The following is a 20,397-nucleotide window of genomic DNA, read 5'->3' as shown; positions in this document are numbered from 1 at the left end:
CAAAGAGGGAGAAGAGAAGGAAGAAAGGGAAAGGAAAGGGAAGAAGGAAAAGAAGAGGGAAAGGAAGAGAGGCAAAGAGAACAGAGAAGCAGAGAGAAAGGGATAAAAGAAGAGGAAGAAAAGGGAAAGGAAAAAGGAGAAGAAAGAAAAAGAACAGGAGAGAAAGAGGGAAAGATGGAGAAGGAAAAAAGGAAGAGCGAAAGGGATGCAGAGAGGGAGAGTAGGAGAAAAGGAGAGGAAAAGGAAGAAAGAGATGGTGAGGTACAGAGAGGAGAGAGAACGTGCATGTGAGAATGTCTAGTCTGAATTTTAGGGACAGAGGCAGAGCTCCTTAGAAGACAACCAACCCTCATGACCAATTCCGCCTAAACCAGGCTAACACTGCCATCTCCTGTAAAAACTCTGCCATCCACCTACCTGCTCTGCATGAAGCCCGAGAATTAGTGTAGCTGTTCTCAGAACATCAAACCCAGAACCAGAGGGAAATATTTGAGAGTGCTGAAATGAAGCTAGTGTTGGGGGAGCTTGGAATCAAGCTTAGCAGAATCATTATAAACTTTCAGCAGCAGCCCCAGCCCATAAGTGCCAGACAACCTGTATTACAAACAAAACCTCAATGAAGGTCAAAGAAGCAAGAATGAATTTTGGCCAGGACAAGGTCTCAATGTCCTCCCTCCACAACTACAACTGAACTCCTACTGAGCCTGGATGCAAAACCTTGTTATTTCAGTGCATCATCAAAAAAGTGGGCAGAGAATAAAGTTGACGGCTACAAATAGGTTATGATACTACTGTTTCTGAGCATTGGACTAGGGATCACACTTCTTTTAGACTAGATAAATCAGATGCTGATTTTAGTTTCTGGAAATGGGTTTAGAATTAAACTTAAGTTAAATTAAAAGTTGTCAGGATAGTAGGGTGGGGGCAGAAAGAGTCTGGAACAAAAAGCAAGGGGTCCAGCAATTTCCTCCCTAACACCAATGGACATAGTGGAACTCCTGGTGGTCTATCTAGATGGAGACAGGATGAGAAGTTAGCCAGGAGTTTGGCGAGTTGCCCCAGTTACAGCTATTCTAGATCCAAGATTTCAGTCTCTCTGCACTTCTCAAACATTTTATTGGAGTGTGGGGAGGGGAGGTAGTTGATGAAGAACAGGGAGCAGGGAGGCTAAGAGTCAGATCCAAGCTTTTGAGCGCTGGAGATCTGAACATCATTGCTGATACTCTAGAATGATAAGAAGTCATCTTCTCAGAACCTATAAAACTGCATGCCCAGGGATATAAATCTTTAATCAAAGTTCCTGATAAAAAGTTAGAGCTAGAGAAAGTTTGGTAGGAAGTCAGGGGCTATGCCTGCTCACATCTGTCTAGTTATTCTCCATACAGCATAATGCCACAGTATAGTAGAGTTTTCATCAGTCAATCTTAATTAGGTATCAGAAGAGAACACTCAAGGGGGGGGGGGGGCCTGAGGGCTTGGAGAGAGGTAAAAAGCACTCTATCCTAGTCAGAAGACTCATGTTAGAATCACAGCTCTGCCACTTAGTAGCTCTATAAATTTAGGCAAGCACTTAACCTCCATGAGCCTCAGTTTCCTTACTTGTAAAATACAGATAATAATACCTGCCTGCCTAACTCGCAACATTGGTGCAATCAAATATTAATGTATGTTGAAAATTATACATTGCTACACAAACGTAATATAATGTTATTAAACCAGTCTTTGTCCAAAGGATTTGCAGTGTCTTCTGGGAAAAGTAACTCTGGGCTTCCAGAGTCCAGAACCAGCTTAGTGGCATCTTAGTGAGAGGCCCTCACACTTATTTTTGGTGAAAGATAATCTTGAGCAGGAACCTAGTTTATATAGGATCTAATGAATCTGAGTTGAGGAATGGACCAGGAGCTAGATAAAGGAACCCCACTCCTAATCCCCAACACTATTTAAAAGCTTCCTATATATGGGCGGCTTTGGGGTAGACCCCTATGCACAGGAAGCTTGAGATGCTCTAAAAAAGTTCTACATCCTTTCCAACTCAACTTCAATTATATGAATTCCATTTGCTTTGGTTCCATTTGCTTATGCAGTTTGGACTTATATGCCAAACAAGGGTGGAAATCACATATGGGGGGAATGTAACTGCAGGTACTGTTTGGAAATTATTAAGTTGCTTTTTAGTCGGGTCTGACTCTTTGTGACCCCATTTGGGGTTTTCTTAGGAAAGACACTGAAGTGGTTTGCCATTTCTTTTTTCTAGCTCATTTTACAGATGAGGAAACTGAGGCAAACAGGGTTAGGGACTTGCCCAGGGTCACACAACTAGTAAGTGTCTAAGGTTGGATTTCAACTCAGGAAGAAGAGTGTTCATGACTCCAGGCCTGGCATTCTATCCACTACACCACCTAGCTGCCCACCATTTGGAAACTGCCTGGGCCCAAAGTCTAAAAGTCTAGTGCATCATATGAAGAGATCTGAACTTGAAATTGAAATTTTCTCATTTATAAAATGGGGAGAGCATACCATGAAAAACATGATCAAAAACAAATGGCTGAATCCAGCAGCCACTCCTTTAAGTGAAATGAGCTGGAAACACTGACACAGGGACATGACCTTAGAGCAAAGGCTTCTCCCATTACCCCTCCCATAAATGGTCCCTGCTGAGGTGGGGCTGAGATACCACAGTGAAGGGGAGAAACTCATGCTGTACCTGCTCTGTGGACAAAGGGAGGGCACCAGGCTCTGGGGCTGCTAATCTGGCATCATTCACCAGCATTAAATTCGATTGAAGCGTAGGAGAAAGAGAACCATATAAAGAACATGTTCTCGGCTCACCCTGGGACAGGTAGGTCCTTCCAGAGGCTATTTTGTCTTCCCTTGCCTCCAGGTAGAACTATTCACAAATAATCCCAAACAGACTAATTAAAAAGTAGGAGTTTAGGAGTCTCTTCTTCTTAAAGACTGTACAACCTACTCTTCCACTGAACTAAGAATATACTCCCCAAATCCTTCCACAAATTCAAGATTGGTATCTGTAGAAGACATATTCCATCCTTCCTCAAAGAAATAAATGTGTTAATTGCATCTGCTTCACTCAATTCCTTAATATTGCTAGGGACAGAAGATAAGCAGGAGACTCTTCCAGTCCCTTTCACCTACCTATCCAAGGGTTAAAATTTAATCAGAAATAATATAATTTAGCAGGAATTGTGTCAGTGTGGTTTTTTTTTTGAGGGGGGAGGGAGAAAAGAAGAGGAAGAAATCCAATATTGCAACCACAGGTTGAACAATTCCACAAGCAGCCATGCATGGTGCAAACTCACTCTGCTGAACAGATTATGGCAAAAAAAAAAAAAAAAAAAAAAAAGGAGGGGGAGAGGGGAGGAACACACAGAGGTACCTAAAACTCTGCCTTCTTTTGTGAGAGCTAGAAGAAAAGGCTTCTTTGGAGAGTCTGTTGGTTAACATCAAAGAAAAGCATCATTACAGGATTACATTATCCTTGCTGACAAAGCTCAGTGTGAAGCAGGGAACATGCTAAGTGGTACTAACCTGATGTCATTTAGATATCCGTTCTGGCCAGTCTAGGTGGGGGAGGAGAAAACGGAAAATAACTTATAAGAAAACAGTATGGCACATCTGAAAAGGGCGTCCAAGACACTTTGAATACCCAAGGTTGTCAAACCAAAGGAGCTCACCCCCACCAGTACAATCTTAGATGAGAAAAGGGGGCATGGGAACCCTTACCCACACACCCACTCTAACTCTGGGTCTTTAATGGGAAAGAGATTTAAGATCTGGAATGCTTCCCTAAGCATTTGTCTGACAACAGAGGTTGGTAAGGAATAGGAATGGGAAAAGGGAGAAGAGGAAGGTGTATCTATCTTGTTTTGTCCTCATTCTGCCAGGGGCTAGGCAGGGCTTACTAAACTATGGATTTGGCTTCTTATATGAGTTATGGAGGAATGGAGGAAGGCTCAGATGATTTGGAAGCACCCTCAATGGCCACTCCATCTTCATCTACTATACTGACCAAAAGGAGAGTGGCCCTGATGACACCCAAAGAGGCCTAGTGGAGCAAGGGGAAGGAGGAGAAGCTACTTTCTAGCATCTAGAAACAATCCTAAGTCAAATAATAGCATCAAGGTGGACTCCTCTGGACAGGTGATCAACAGTGGTACAGAGCGGTACTAACAATGTCTAGCCACTGAGCTGGGCAGGCACTGGAGAGAAACCCAAACAGGATAGCATTCCCTTTCTAGAGCATGGAAGCTCTGTCGAAGGCAGCAGCAGTAGCAGCAGCAGCAGCGTTTCCATCCAAACAGCCTTCTTGCCACCTTACTTTCTTATTTTTAGGTTCCCTCTTACCAGAATCCACAATGGCAACTTAATCAACTCTCCCTGGCTGGTGAGGGGTCCCTTGCAATTGGGAATCAAGCAACTTCTTTCCTGGGGCTTTTAGGCTGCGTCCAGCTTTCTCAGTCTGGAAGTTCAAAGCCTCCTAACTCCTCCATCACAGCAAGAAGTAGGAGGATCCAACATGAAACTCAGAAATCCACAGAGATTTGACAAAGAATCTAGGCCTCAGTAGAGGCATGGAAAGACAAGGGGTTTTGGAAAAAAAGGGACAGAAAGTTTCTAAACTATTTTCCTTAGTTTCTATTATATTGCTATTTTCTAGGTATTTCTGACAACCAGACCCACAGCACTATTTAATTAAGGAAAACTGATTATTTTTTCATAAAGTTTGTTGATTTGTTAAAGGCTAACATGGTGGGTGCTTGTCTCATTTGTGTTGCCAATGAAGCTAACGAGGACTGGAGGTTGGTGAAGAATAGCATCAAAACTGGCTGCCTATGTCAGTGCTTGTGCTTTTTGACTTTTATTACTTTGTCCATACGATGCTAAGGAACATTACTGACCCCAGCCATGTGCAAATGACAGCTCTCCTTAAATTTCATCCAATCATTGGGTTGGGATGGCAAGTTCTAGTCGGAACATTCACTGAATTTCTGAAGGATCATCCTAACTCAGGAGGTGAAAGCCCATACAGGCATAAGGTAAGAAGATTATTCCTCCTTGGGCTTTGGGAAAGGAAACTTATTGCACAAGTGTTCCAAATTAAGTCCTATGGAAGGACTTGGGTCTTCTGAGGCAATGGAGAAAATTCAATTTTATTGAAATGTCCTCCCTACCCCACTTCATTCTTCTGAGCTGGGTGACAGTAAGAAGTAGCATTTTGAGGGTGGGGAGAAGGGTAATTAGGAGGAGAAGGGAAAGGAGTCAGGAAGTGAGGGTTTGAATGGATAGTGGGGTCAGAACTAAGCATGTCTTAAGTGACCATTCTATTGACCAGAAAGGGATGTTGGATCTTCATCCTAAGTATGACTGGTAGTTGTTAATGCTATCCTTTCTTGACTAAAAACTGCATTCCTACTGCCCCTCCTTTTCTCCCAGTATGCAGAGGCAGACCGACAGAACATTGGGACCAAGAACAATGGACATGGCCCAACTGCCTTAGAGAATGATGTTGCCCACATGGCTCTAAGTGTAAAAGGCCCATGGAGCCAGTTGTGTTTCAAAAAGTATAAGGTAAGAAACATAGGTAGAAAGAGGCTCCTTGTTTCAAAGGGCAGTGCGGGATATTGAGTGGGTAACAGTGGTATTCTCTTATGTTTTTGGAAATGAGGAACTCAAAAAGAATGGATGCCAGTCCCATATTTCTGAAATCACCAACATCCTTAAAACTAGGGTGACTAAACAAGATGGATGTATTAGCCACAGATTGTAAATCTGCCCCTTGGGGGCAATGACGCCTAAAACTGGGAAGTAGAAGTTGGAGGGGTGGTGGGAAGGGTGGGATGGGCAAAGTTTAGGGCCCTCCCAGATGCCCTGCTCAAACCAATTCTATTTTCAATCTATCAGGTCTACCAAACTCAGCCAGCTCCAAATTTCAGCTCTCCTTGTCCAATGCACAACAAATACATAGAGAATAATACAGACAAAAATCTGTAGCTCCTTCAACAAACACTTAATTTTGGAGGTCAAATCTGGAGTTGGTTGATGTTGGTTTTTTAAACATTTATTTATGGAAGATTCATTCTATTCACAGTATCAGAGATAAAGCACTAAGAACTATGGGCTGACAACTCTCAGAAGCTACACTTACCTCTCGGGCAAATATTCTCTCTCGAACCCTTTGATATTCCTCCTCTCTCTCTTCTATTGACTTGCTCCTCCTTCCATCCTGTAATGGAACTCTGATCTAGATCGATGAGCAGAATTAAGCTAGTTAAGTTCTCCTCGTACTGCAAGCTCACTGCACACCAGCAAGGAAGAGAAACCGGGAGAGTTTACAGTTGCCATCAAAAAATCGGAAAAAAAATCTAATCTTGGACAGATTTCACTGGGTACATCTGACCATGCAGTTTGGGAGACAGAGATTTGAGTGGTGGGGAAATGAGGGGAAGGGATGGTAAGAGGCTCTCTCTTTACCTCCCAAAGAATCAAGAAGAGCAACCATTTGTATAGGTCAGGCTGCTTCTCTGCAACAATTAGGTACCTCTCCAGCCAGTGAGGGCCTAGAATAACCCTGGAAAATAAACTACTGTCTTGGAAGGAGAGCGAGGAGTAGAAAGAAGTCAGATAAGGAAGAGAAACAGTTATATCCTTAGCAGAGTTTAAGGAGAAATTTTTAATAATGGGCCAGCTTAAAGTTCTCCTTTTTAATTCACTATTTTCTCAACTTGAAGATGTAAACTATACATGGTTTAGACAACAAGACATTGAAAATAAATTCTAAAGCACAACTGTCAACTAGGCTCTTTAATCTTATAGTTAGCTATGGCCATTAGAGGGAGGAAGAGAGATAGAAAACTAGCATATGTACACATATGCATGTGTGTGTAATTAAAATAGCAAAACAAAGAGGGAAGGACAAAGGAAAACAAGAAAGAAGAATAAAGAGAAGGTTCAACAAGAAGGCTGGATGGGCAGAGGGACAGAGAGAAGTGGGGCTGCAAGAGGAGAAAGAAGGATGCACACTGTGTCGCCCAAGGGGCTAAGAACCAAGAAAAGATTAATTTTTATAAATGCAGAAAGAAGCATAATTTCATAGCAAATGGCAGGCTTGACAGAAACATCACCTCTCTACCTCAGGTCAGATCTCCCATCCTTTTTTCCAGCTTCTTGGTATGTCTAGTGATGAATATGACTACTGAATACCATTCTATTCTGGAAACTTTGGTCACATATTCTTAGATTCTCTTAGAAGGGAAAGGACCTTGGGTGACCACATGAATATCTGAGGGGAACCACTAAGAGAATCTAACTTTTAATTCAGTGGCTTTGAAAGGTATAGATAAAGCACCCCGGAGAAGACAGCAACTGTAGTGAATTATTCATTCTGACCTACCAATCCCCAGTAAGTAGTTGTAAGCATCAGGAGAGTTACGTTTTGGCTAGTTAGGGGTCTCTGTAACCAGGGCTCCTTAAGAACCCGCACTCCACCAGATCTCCTTCTAAAGTCCAATTTCAAGTAGACATCAGTCCTCAACTGTATAATCCCTACTCACCAAGTGCAACAGATGAGGAAGGGCCCAGAGCCAGCTCCGTTACGAATCAAGAACAAAGTTGAAAGGTATATGTAAGTTAGAGCTCATTGGTCTCCTCTAACTCAATTTGCCTCTAGGCCTAGAAAATCTCTTAATTCATACAAAATAGGCCGCTGGAGACATGGAAAGAAGGGTATTGGCATGGAAAGGCTGTTGTGCTTTGTTTTTCCCAACCAGGCCCAGTTTGTCCACGACCATCATGATGCTCTAACCTAGGAATCTCCCTCAAATAGTTTTCTTCACAGCACCTTCTATCCCAGTTAGGAATAAAAATGGGACACTACTTATCACACAGAGAGTCGGTAGAATTATGTCAACTGTTCTCTAGGTCCTCCAAATTCCATATAACTTTCCTTCTTTTGCTCTCTTCCTACAACCCGTTGGAGACTACATCAGAAACAGTTCTCACTTAGCTAAACTAATCAACTCAGAAAGAAGAGGGAAAACTAACCCAGCATGAGCAATTACTGCCTAAAGGAGACCACAAGGTCAAGGCAGCAGCCAGGCCAGTAAATGAAACTTGGAGCAAATTAACTGGGAACTCAGCAGGGAGAGGACAGGCTATCCCACAGAGTGTACTGTAAAGGGGATATTATATGTTGAACCCAACATCAAAAGTCAATGTAACTAACTCACCTTGAGTGGAAGGAGGTAGAAAATGACTAAAAGATTGGGAGAAAAGGGATCAGAATCACCTTTAAACTGGGTAAATTATACGGCTACCTACCTACATGTTTTTCTAATGTTCAGGAAAATATCTGATTGTAGACAAGTGGGAGAGGGATAGGGTTGGCTTTTGGGTTTCCTAAATAATCCCCCACCTACTACAGAAATATCTATTTGTATGGAGGCTAAAGAAGCAGGAAGGGGCTTTGCTCTGTCATATAATACCATAAGGAAGGGTTAGGGAGACATAGGGATGGGTTATGAGAAGGGTATAGCAGCTCCATATGAAAAAATGAGAAAATCCAGTAAAACTTAGTATTGTTTTTGTGGGGCTCAAAGGGTAGCTTCCAGATCAACAAATGTGGTCAAACAGCTGAGTAAAGGTATGCTCCATGTGGCTGCACACAAGTTCTAAATCTTTTCTCTATTTCATAAAAATTCCCCTCTCTTCCCAGTTTCTCTCTCACTGAAAACTTTCTCTGTAGACCTGTCCCTCCCCTCTTGAGTCTTCACCTGGTTATCATCCCGGTCCATGCTGGTGTCATCTCTCTTCAGGATGAACCTCTGTTGAAATTCTACATTCTTCTCATCTTTGATATGCTCTGAGAACCTCTGTTCAGGGCTGGGGTAGTGGGAGAATGTTAGGGAAAGAAAGAGACCCTACTGTTAGAAAGCAGACTGGGTTTATTTTCTCATGGTCTACGACTCTCAATTTAGCTGGTTGGCATTAGATAGAAGTGATCCCAGGGAGGTAAGGCTTCACTACAAATAAAGGGATCTCCTTAAAATGTTCAGACCCTATTTTTTTTTAATCCCTGCATTACTTTTCTTGTCCTAGGGTTATACCTATAATATCTCAGGAGAATCTAAGTGGAAAGGCTTGAGTTCATCTTCTAGAGAAAGGTGATTTATGCTATTTACTCTGCCTGCTTCTTAAAAGGGTTTGATGTTGCTGAAAACTTAAAATGCAAGTAATACAGGACTCCTGAAAATTAAAACAAAAAGAGAGGAGCAGAGGAACTGATGTGATAGGCCCAAGAGTGAGTTGGCAGAATGCCCTTCCCTTAATGCACAAACATCCTGACCCTACATTTTCCAGGTCAAAGAGAGCTTTTCTAGCTTTTGCCCCCTTGCTTACATCCTTGTGTTACTGGTTTTGTTGATGATGACAGCTTTTCCAGTTTGGTCAACATTGTGGTCCATTCCAAAATAGGCAGCAACCCGGTGTAATAGCATCCGGTGATATGAGGTCATCTGAGGAAATTTCTTGAACTGGTTACTGGGGACAGCCCCAAAGTTGGGAGGAGAATAAAAGAGCACAGAGGAAAAAATTAATTTAAGAGACATGATTTCTGTTTGTTTGTTTGTTTGAAGTATCTGAATCAGATGGTTTTCTAAGAAAAAGAGGATCATTATAAGGAGAGATATGTTCAATGTGAACCAATAGGCTTTTCCTATACCTCTTGTATCCAAGGCACTTTACTTTGTGCCAATATATTCAAGACTAGGACTCACTAGGGCAAAAGCCCAGAGAAAGAATGGATTCAAGAAATGGGGGGAAAAGCCAAGTAATGAAAGAATAATAGAATATAGGATAGGGACTGTTGAAAAGAAATAACTGACTTTTGTTTCTGGTCTATGTTGTAGCTAGAAAAAAAGACCAAAAAACTTTTTATTTTTTGGCTCATACACACAATGATTCCTATTTTGGCTGCTTGTCTCCTTTTGGTGCCTAGTGAGTACTTACTCTAAAATTCAGATTTTAAGGTAAAAATATACTACCCAAAGACATGGTCTAAGATTTTTTCCTCTAAGGACCTCCTCCCTCCAAAAATGCGTTTTATGCATATGCTACTTACTTGTTGTCATTAATGAATTCCAGAATCTCTTGTTCTAACTTTAGCAGCATCATTCTGTCCCTGTTTAAAAGATATTAAAAAGAAGTACCCCTAACTGAATGAAAACACAACCCTACAAAATCACAGATGAAGAACATTTTCCAACCCTCCTAAGCAGGTGGTGATACAAAGGCTGTCCGGGTTTCACTAGTCTATGCTACTGTGTTAAAAAATAAAAACAAAAGCAACAAAGTAAAACCACTCAATCTGTTCACTTTCCTCCGCTTTTCTTATTTTTTTTAACTTTGTTTTTAATGTGTTTAGTGTTCTTCTGGGAGACATTCTGCTGGTGGCCATATTAATATAAACACATTCAATTATTTTATAATCATTTTTGATGGTTATCTATAGGATTTTTATACTTGTCATATAAAACAATTTTTTAAAAATTTCTATGGGGGGCAGCTAGGTGGCGCAGTGAGTAGAGCACTGGCCCTGCAGTCAGGAGGACCTGAGTTCAAATCTGGCCTCAGACACTTGACACACTTACTAGCTGTGTGACCTTGGGCAAGTCACTTAACCCCAATTGCCCTGCCTTCCCCCCTGCAAAAAAAACAAAAACAAAAACAAAAACAAAATTTTTATGTCCTTTGTAAACATTCTATGCCTTCGTTTTTACTCTCCCCTCTACAGCCAGAGTTTCTCTATAGATTTCCCTCTGTTAATATTCCAAAATCATAAAATTCAGGTTGGTAATATGAATCCTTCACAAAATTAAACTCCACTCTGAAGACTGTGGATTCTAATAATAAGAGATCAGAGGCATGATCTATCTACCTTCCATCCACTGTGATGGCCCACCCCTTACCCTAGCTCCACCCCATTCTTAAACACTATTGTTACCTTGGGTTTTTTTTCAGTGTATTTACTAGAAATTCATGTAGGTCTATTCCAGTGGAGTCTGTATATTCTTGACTGGAGTCTGGAATCACAATAACAAAAACACACAAAATAAATAAAACAGACCACTGTCCCCATACAATAGCCTTGATTAAGCCAGGAGAGAAGGATCCACAGAACAAGGAATTAAAACAGCAAAACCAAAGAATACAAAGTTTTGGTATCCCAATAGGCCAACCTTGGATTTCCTGTGATACTAACAAAATCAGGAATGTATACCAGAATGTTGCGTCAGTATCCTGCAGAAACACCTTTTGACTCTTAAGTATTTAACTGAATGTCATGAACATGATAGAATGAGTTCTGTTTCCAGCTCTGGGGGAAAACTGGTAGATGGAGCAAATAGTGCTTCAACATTCAGAGTCTAAGCAAATAAATAATATTGAACGACTGTGCATAGATCATTCACAAAGTGGAGCCAAAGGAAATTTTTAATCTTGAATGCCTTCCTCTTGTCACCCAGCATGTCTTGAGAACACCTTATCATCAATCAAGAAGTTTAAAAGAAAAGAATAATTAGAAAGGCAACTCTGCATTTAAAGTTTTGTATAATCCATTCTGCATTCAAAAGAGCAATTTCTGGACTACTAGGCATTATTCATATCACTATTACTATTAAAACATATATCAGAATTGCCCAAAATGCCCTCCTCTGAGGTAGTATTAATATAGCTGGAATATCTCCTAGAACTCAAGGGTAGGGGTAGGGTAAGAAGGAAAAGGAAGTAGCCTATACATGCCCTCCCCCAAGGAACTAGGCAATTGGCAGGACACTCCAAATTGAACAGCTAAGGCCAGTGGAAACAAGGGCCTAAGAAGAGAAGACCCAAGCTGTGAAGGGGAAGATTCTTTGAGGGAGTTTCTAGGGAAGGGGAACACCTCACCTCTAGACAGCATTTTTCTTGGGACCTTTTCTTTGTTTTTATCTTTGTCTTCCTTTTCAGAGCCATCTTTCATGGACTTCTCTTCCTCTTTGTCAGAAGGGCAACTGATATGCAGTTGAATTATATCCTGGGAAGAAGGATGAGAATAGCATAGTCAATAACAGAAAGGAAACTTCAGCTAATCTGAATCTCTCTTCTACAGGAGAATGTTTATCAAATTTTTTTTTTCATTCTACTGAGAAGCAATCCCTCTTGGGCTTACAGTTGAGGCAAAGTTCATTCTATTGGCTATCGATGTCTGCTGTGGGAAGAGCTCTGATGACACACACTGATCTTAGTAATTCAAATTGGGTGAAAAAGGACCTAATTGCAACGGGCAGGATAGGAGGGAAAGACTGTTGGCAAGAAAACTTATCTCCCAACCCTTAAATTTCCTTGACTTGAATATTCTGGGTGGTCCAGCTCCTTTACTTAGTGCGGCTACAGCAGCTTCAGGACATATCCTCCTTCCTCTATCCTCCCCTCTGACTTTCAAGTTACATGTTTGTATTGCTTGCTGTGCCTAACCAAGAAACTACCAAATCCAGAAGCTATTCTTCCTAGAAAGAACCTACTTGGGTTTCCAGTGGCCCATCAACAAAAGGGGCAGAGGACTCCTCACACACTGCCAGGCTCCGCACCAGTTTCAGTTTAGAATTAGACTAGAAAAAAAAAAGACATGTAAGTTGAGAATTTAGAGTATCCTCTCTGGTTTTTGTCAAACACTTACCAGACAAAACAGTTTTACAAACTACCTCCTTTTTGTGCAGGTCTATACAGGTTTACTACTTTTAAGGACAACTTGAATCCTGGTAGAAGTTGTTACATCAATCGTTGGGAAATAACCTAATTATCTGTGCCCGAAATCCAGGCCCAGAAACATAAGTCCAAAAATGCACACTGTCGGGGGCAGAGCCAAGATGGCTGCTAGAAAGCAGGGACAGGCCTAAAGCTCTCTCCCAGGACCCTCCAAACACCTATAAAAATAGCTCTGAACAAATTCTAGAACTGCAGAACCCACGAAATAGCACAAGGAAGCATGGATCCAGTCCAGGACAGCCTGGATGGTCTCTGGGTAAGGTCTATCGCACGGAGCTGTGAGCAGAGTGGAGCAGAGCCCAGCATGGGCCACACCAGGACCAACCAGACACAGGAACCGGGCGGAACAGGCCCTAGCACCCTGAATCAGTGAGCTGTGGCAGTTACCAGACTTCTCAACCCACAAACACCAAAGACAAAAAAGCAGGTTAGTGGGAAAAAACTGCGGGGAAGGAGTGAAAAGAGTTCCCAGTTGGCCACCACCCCAGGGGCAGCAGAAGTGGTACAGCTCTGAAGAAAGAACTACAGCAGCAGTTGCTTCCCACCCCAGGTCCATCTAGTGGGAGGAATTAAGTGGCAGATCAGAGCAGGAGGGCAGAGCCTGCTCAGATATGAGTGGTGGTCGAGGTTGGCAGTTCTTGGGGAAGAGGAGCACTGGTGTGGCAGAGCTTGTTGTGTAGAAATAGTTCTGAAAACAGCAGCGCAGCCCCTCAAGCTTGGGACAAAGTACTCTCTACTCTACAAGCAGTCATACTCCAACAAAAAACTCAAAACTACTCAAGTAGATGACTGGGAACATAGCCAGGCAGCAAAAACAGACTCAGATGCAGACTCAGACTTTGGAATCTTTCTTTGTGACAAAGAAGACCAAAACATACAGCCAGAAAAAGTCAACAAAGTCAAAGAGCCTACATCAAAAGCCTCCAAGAAAAACATTAACTAGTCTCAGGCCATGGAAGAGCTCAAAAAGGGTTTGGAAAAGCAAGTTAAGAGAAGGAGAGGAAAAATTGGGAAGAGAAATGAGAGTGATGCGGGAAAACCATGAAAAACAAGTCAATGACTTGCTAAAGGAGACCCAAAAAAATACTGAAGAAAATAGCACCTTAAAAAATCGACTATCTCAAATGGCAAAAGAGCTCCAAAAAGCCAATGAAGAGAAGAATGCCTTGACAGGTGGAATTAGCCAAATGGAAAAGGAGGTCCAAAAGACCACTGAAGAAAATACTACCTTAAAACTTAGATTGGAGCAAGTGGAAGCTAGTGACTTGATGAGAAATCAAGATATTATAAAACAGAAACAAAGAAATGAGAAAGTGGAAGACAATGTGAAATCTCATTGGAAAAACCACTGACCTGGAAAATAGATCCAGGAGAGATAATTTAAAAATTATTGGACTACCTGAAAGCCATGATCAAAAAAAGAGCCTAGATATCATCTTTCAAGAAATTATCAAGGAGAACTGCCCTGGTATTCTAGAGCCAGAGGGTAAAATAGAAATTGAACCCACTGATCACCTCCTGACAAAGATCCCAAAAAGAATACTCCTAGGAACATTGTTGCCAAATTCCAGAGCTCCCAGATCAAGGAGAAAATACTGCAAGCAGCCAGAATGAAACAATTTGAGTATTGTGGGAACACAATCAGGATAAACCAAGATCTAGCAGCTTCTACATTAAGGGATCAGAGGGCTTGGAATACAATATTCCGGAGGTCAATGGAGCTAGGATTAAAACCAAGAATCACCTACCCAGCAAAACTGAGTATCATGCCCCAAGGCAAAATATGGACTTTCAATAAAATAGAGGACTTTCAAGCTTTCTCAGTGAAAACACCAGAGCTGAATAGAAAATCTGACTTTCAAACACAAGAATCAAGAGAAGTATGAAAAGGTAAACAAGAAAGAGAAATCATAAGGGACTTACTAAAGTTGAACTGTTTTGTTTACATTCCTACATGGAGAGATGATGTGTATAATTCATGAGATCATGAGTAGCTGAAGGGAATATAAGTGTGTGTGTGTGTGTGTGTGTGTGTGTGTGTGTGTGTGTGTGTAGACAGAGGGCACAGGGTGAGTTGAATATGAAGGGATGATATGAAAAAATCAAATTAAAGGATGAGAGAGGAAATATATTGAGAGAGGGAGAAAGAGAGAGATAGAATGGGGTAAATTATCTTGCATAAAAGCAGGAAGAAAAAGCAGTTCTGTAGGAAGGGAAGAGAGGGCAGGTGAGGGAGAATGTGTGAATCTTGCTCTCATTGGATTTCACCTGAGGAGAGAATGACATACACACTCAATTGGGTATCTTACTCCACAGGAAAGAAGGAGGAAGGAGATAAAAAAGGGGGGACGATAGAAGGGAGGGCAGATAAGTGGAGGAGGTAATCAGAAGCAAACACTTTTGAAAAGGGACAGGGTCAAGGGAGAAAACTGAACAAAGGGGGATAGGCTAGGAAGGAGGAAAATATAGTTAGTTTTTCACAACATGAGTATTGTGGAAGGGTTTTACATAATGATACGCATGTGGCCTTTGTTGAATTGCTTGCCTTCTTAGGGAGGGTGGGTGGGGAAGGAAGAGGGGAGAGAATTTTGAACTCAAAGTTTTAAAAACAGATGTTCAAAAAAAAAGTTTTTGCATGCAACTAGGAAATAAGATATACAGGCAATGGGGCATAGAAATCTATCTTGCCCTACAAGAAAGCAAGGGAAAAGGGGATGGGGGAGAGTGGAGTGACAGAAGGGAGGGCTGACTGGGGAACGGGGCAATCAGAATATATGCCATCTTGAAGTGGGGGGGAGGGTAGAAATGGGGAGAAAATTCGTAATTCAAACTCTTGTGAAAATCAATGCTGAAAACTAAAAATATTAAATAAAAAGAGTATATAATTTTTTTTTTAAATGCACACTGTCTAAGAAGTGAACACAAAACAAAGAACAGTCAAAGGAAGGTATGTGAAATGCTGAATGAATGATCTTTATTCTATTGCTATGCTACAAAAGACTAGGCTGCCTGGGGTAGTTTATAAACTGGATGATCCTCAGAATGAAGCAATTTATTCTAAAAACCATTTCCATAAATCACCGTTCCCCTTTGGATTCCCAGCAAGAAAACTGGCCCATTTGGAGCAAGCTCTACTTAAAAAGATACTTCAGACAGCAATTTGTTCATCCGTTCTCGACCCATTTGTTCACTTCCTTTTGCAAATCTGAAAAAAAAGGGGTCCACCCAATTCAATTTAATTCAACAAGCACTATTAAGTCCCCACTCTATTCAAGACACAGTGCTACACTGTAGGGATAGAAAAATAAAAACACAGCAATCTCTGTCCTCAAGAAGCTTACACTGTGAGGGGTGGGGGGTGGAGGGGAAACACAACATGTACACAGAAAAGTAAAATAAACACAAAATAATTTGAGAGAGAAACAAATTACAGCCACTTATTATAGTGATTAGAATGAGGAGTCCTTGGGATTAAATTATTTAAAAATGAGGATATTTGATCAGTTTCTCCAACCCATTCCAATTCTTTCTTTTGGAAGGAAATACTTTTTTTCCCTCAGGGTTGAAAGTGTTATTTCAGAATAATATCTCTTAGTATAAGCAGGATGTATATGAAATAGAAATGAGGCATTATGTGGTAATCCATGCATACACTCTAGGGATAGGAAATAAAAATCTACACATGTCCAAAAGAGACTAAAAGAATATTCCTTACAGCTGATGGAGATAGGAATAGGATACTTTTGGCCTCCCAATATTTATACAGGTCGGTACAAGGCTGTGACAGTTCCTGCCTAGAGGGAGCTAAGTGGCACAATGGATAAAGCAGTAGATGTGGAGTCAGGAGGACCTGAGTTCAAATCCTGCCTGAGATACCTACCAGCTATGTGACCCTAGGTAAACCATTTCACATCTGCCTCAGTTTCCTAAACTGTAAAATGGGGATTATAACCACACCTTGTTGTGAAGATCAAATGAGGTATTTGTAAAGCACTTAGCACAGTTCTCACAACTTGTTTGGTTTCCTTCCTTCTTTGGGGAGCTTCAAAGACGGCTTCCCAAAGCTCTTCCTTTCTGTATAGGGAAAGTCTCATTCTTAATACATGTTAGAAATGCCCCCTCCTTTCCGGGAGTTCCAGGATGGCCATTCATGAGGACCAAGGAGTTACGTACTACCTTTGATTCCAGCTGTGCTTTGGGCTCTTTGACCAGCAGTCATTGGTTGAAGATGAGTATGTGGGCCTGGAAAGTTCTTGGGTTTATTCAAGGTTAGTTAACAAAGGGGAGGTGGAGGTTTCCTTAAAATCTATGTCTGGGGCCAGATGGTCACTTAATTGTGAAGTTATTAGGAAAATAGAGGGAGACCTCAGCTGGTTTTAGAGGCAAAAGTAAGAAACATTAAAAACCAGATGCTAGTTGCTCCATACTGCCAGAATCCTTAGGGAGTTGATGAGGAATGCCAGGGCTGTATCTCTGCAGCACACTCTTAAGTGATGAATCACGGTCTTTGCAGGCTATTCCAAAGCCCAGTGTAGCTCATCTTTTGGGCATCACAGAGGTGCTCAGCTATCACCTTTTCCAACCGGATCCAGAAGATCATTGTCATCTCACCTCCTTTTTCAGTCATACATGTCTTTGATACCTTTTAGGCCCACTTTTGAACAAGTCTTCAATGGTAAGGTTCTGCAGTCTATGCATGTTTAGCATGTTCCTCTGGGTGGAATTCATTCTTCATTAACTTTGTCACACCATGCTCAATCATATGCCATTACTGGAAAAATACTGTTCTTAGAAAAAATGAGGCTCTATTTGAAGGAGAAGCTGGGAGTCATAAAAGTCATAAAATAGTTTCCCAAATGATATCCAGCATTATCCTCTCCTATTCAATTCTAGGCCTAATTCAATGTCCGTATGTGGTATACTTCACAATATATATTTATGGAACCCGCTCTACCCCATTCAGTACATGGTACTACAAGTCATCCATCCAACGGCATATCAATATCTGAACAATGGGAATCTATTCTTCAAGCATTTAGTTTTTCCTGTGTAGATAGTTATATCAAACTCAGGAGTGGTTAGAAGATGGAGGCTATGATGACCTGGGGTTTGATATCATCCACTAACAAGAACATCTGGAAAAGTCTTATCATCTATAGGAAAACCCTCATGTATTTGTACTGTTAGATGTCCCTGTAACATGGCAAATACCTTAGACATGTATATCCTACCTGACAATTATAATCAGAGCTGCTGAACAAAACTATTTGTTTTTAACATAAGAATAGGGCATATCCTGTTGGAGTAGAGACTTTAAAGCAACTTTCTGCTCTACTGATTCAAATGATTTTTTTGGGATGGAGGGGGGAAGGCAGGACAATTGTGATTAAGTGACTTGCCCAAGGTCACACAGCTAGTAAGTGTGTCAAGTGTCTGAGATCATATTTGAACTCAGGTCCTCCTGACTGCAGGGCCGGTGCTCTACTCACTGCGTCACCTAGTTGCCCCAAATGATTTTTTATAATTGACAACAAGCAGAGTGGAAATTGAACTTTCCAGTCAACTGCATGACCACATGATGTCATGTTGTGAATGGAAGACCAGTTTTGATTGAAGTCAAGAAGAACCAGGTTCAAATGATGTCTTTTAACACACACTGGCTAGAAAGGTAGTCACATCTAGGAGTATACTAGTAAAAGTTTCACAGCTGTTTCTGTCCCTTCCCCCTAAATGTATGCATGATACACTTTTAAGTTTAATTTGCATTATTAACATTTCCTTCCTAAAGAAAGGTTCAGTAACATCTTTTCATTTCATACCAGTAAATTCCTGATCTAATCCAACCCTCAACTCCAGAATCCCCCCTTATAACAAAGCCAAACAGTTAAACAAAACCAACCAATACACCAAACTAGCTAGACATCATACCAATATTCAACATTTATTGAGAGGAAGAAGGTAGTATTTTGTCATCTGTGCCCCTGAAACCAATAATGGCCATTGAAGTTGAATTCAACTGCGTCTTGGTACTTTCACTTACATTACTCTGTCAACGATATGTATAGTGTTCCCTTGGTTAATCTTTCTTTGATATGCACCAGTTCATACAAGTCCTCCTGGGTTTCCTTGAACCATTCATAATTTCTTAAGAAGTAAAAATATTCCATTACATTTATATGTTTCAGTCTAACCATTCCCCAATCAACAGGAACCTACTGGGTTTTGTTTGTTTGAGGCTTTTGGTTTTTGGTTTTTTTTTTTTTTTTTTTTTTTTGCTACTACCAAAATTATTTCATGTCAATTATTTTCACAAAGTTGGTGGAAAGAAGAAAGCAGGCATATAAAGTGAGAGTTATATTTTCTCAATTACCTTTTTCAGTACTAATAATTAATGTCTACATTTGTATCCTTCCCTCTTCTAGACATCATGCAAATCAATTCCTCAACACGGTCAAAAATGTGTCACTTGCGCCAAGGTTTCCTTGGAGTATACTAAGCTAATTCTTCCTCTCTTTGTTTTCTTTAGCATCTTTTCTACCTGTTCATGCAACAGATTAGGGACCATAAGGCTGGAGTTTGTTTTATTTTGCTTTGCTTTTGGCCAGGACCTATAATTTCATTCATATGGGGAAATTTGGGTTAGGAAATTGCCTCTAACAATGGAAATCAGTGATTATTCTGAAACTTATAGTATTAAAAGATTAAGATTAATACTTATAGTATCAGGGTCACACAGCCAATATGTGTTGGAGGTAGGACTTGAACTTGGGTCTTCTGTACCCTGTATGGGGTCAAGACCCACAGTTTAAGAAGCACTGAAGGGGTTACAAGTAGGAAAAGTTTAAGAAGCCCTGTATACTGCATTGGCTCTTGTGATGTGAATTATTTAAATCAACTAAAAATAACTATTGATCATACTTTTATCTGCACTACGAAAAAGTTGGACTAGATGGCCTCTGAGGTCCTGTGATCTTCTCATCTACTGTGTGCACAAAGCCAAGTGTTGTAGTGCATAAGAAAAGGAGGACAAGATGTGGTCTTTGCTCTTGAGAAGCTTATGATTGATTATGTGGTGAGAAAAGACAAACCTATGAAAAACTGCAAGCACATCCAGATTGTTATTAGCCAAGGAGTTGGTAAAAGGAAAGTCTGTGGGGACCTTTACCATCACAGGTGAGTACAGTGACAGAGATAGTTCATCACACCACAGCTCATGGCATGTACACATGCATGTGTGTGCACACATCACATTCTACAAACACCACACATACCTCTCCCCACCACATCATACCAAATACACACACCATTATAGCTCTTCTAAACCATGTATTTCTTTGGGCAGAGACAAGCAACACAGTGATAACTATTTCCACTGTAGGAGATGCTCTTGTCCCTTACTGCTCCCCCAACTAATTAATAAATTGTTACTTTGCTAACACTTTACATGCGCCCTTGACATCTTTGCCTAAAATTATCTTTTTAGTATTGTTTTTTAAATATTAATTTTTAAAAATCTCTTATCTCAAAATGCTAATAATTCTATATCATTAAGCCAATCAAAGTTGTTGACTCTTCTTTTATAAA

General features: G+C 40.8%; 1 protein-coding gene across 8 annotated transcripts in view; it reads right to left on the bottom strand.

Moving 5' to 3' along the window:
- The window catches only part of R3HDM2 (R3H domain containing 2), a 166,106-nt gene that overhangs the window by 28,695 nt on the left and 117,014 nt on the right, over positions 1-20,397 (bottom strand). For 2 of the 8 annotated variants that reach the window (XM_036759542.1, XM_036759545.1), the window contains exons 4-12: positions 12,570-12,656; positions 11,956-12,082; positions 11,015-11,093; positions 10,133-10,192; positions 9,412-9,552; positions 8,787-8,895; positions 6,164-6,259; positions 3,547-3,578; positions 3,395-3,448 (exon numbers count right to left, since the gene is read on the bottom strand). In XM_036759542.1, coding sequence (XP_036615437.1) covers positions 3,395-3,448; positions 3,547-3,578; positions 6,164-6,259; positions 8,787-8,895; positions 9,412-9,552; positions 10,133-10,192; positions 11,015-11,093; positions 11,956-12,082; positions 12,570-12,656 — 785 coding nt within the window. The remainder of the gene's footprint in view (positions 1-3,394; positions 3,449-3,546; positions 3,579-6,163; positions 6,260-8,786; positions 8,896-9,411; positions 9,553-10,132; positions 10,193-11,014; positions 11,094-11,955; positions 12,083-12,569; positions 12,657-20,397) is intronic. The other 6 variants (XM_036759543.1, XM_036759548.1, XM_036759544.1 and 3 more) reach the window with 3 other exon arrangements.

This window comes from Trichosurus vulpecula, chromosome 5 (assembly GCF_011100635.1).
Source record: "Trichosurus vulpecula isolate mTriVul1 chromosome 5, mTriVul1.pri, whole genome shotgun sequence".
NCBI classification, from domain to species: domain Eukaryota; kingdom Metazoa; phylum Chordata; class Mammalia; order Diprotodontia; family Phalangeridae; genus Trichosurus; species Trichosurus vulpecula.
The sequence above is the reverse complement of the archived record's forward strand: the minus strand, read 5'-3'. Positions and strand labels throughout refer to the sequence as shown.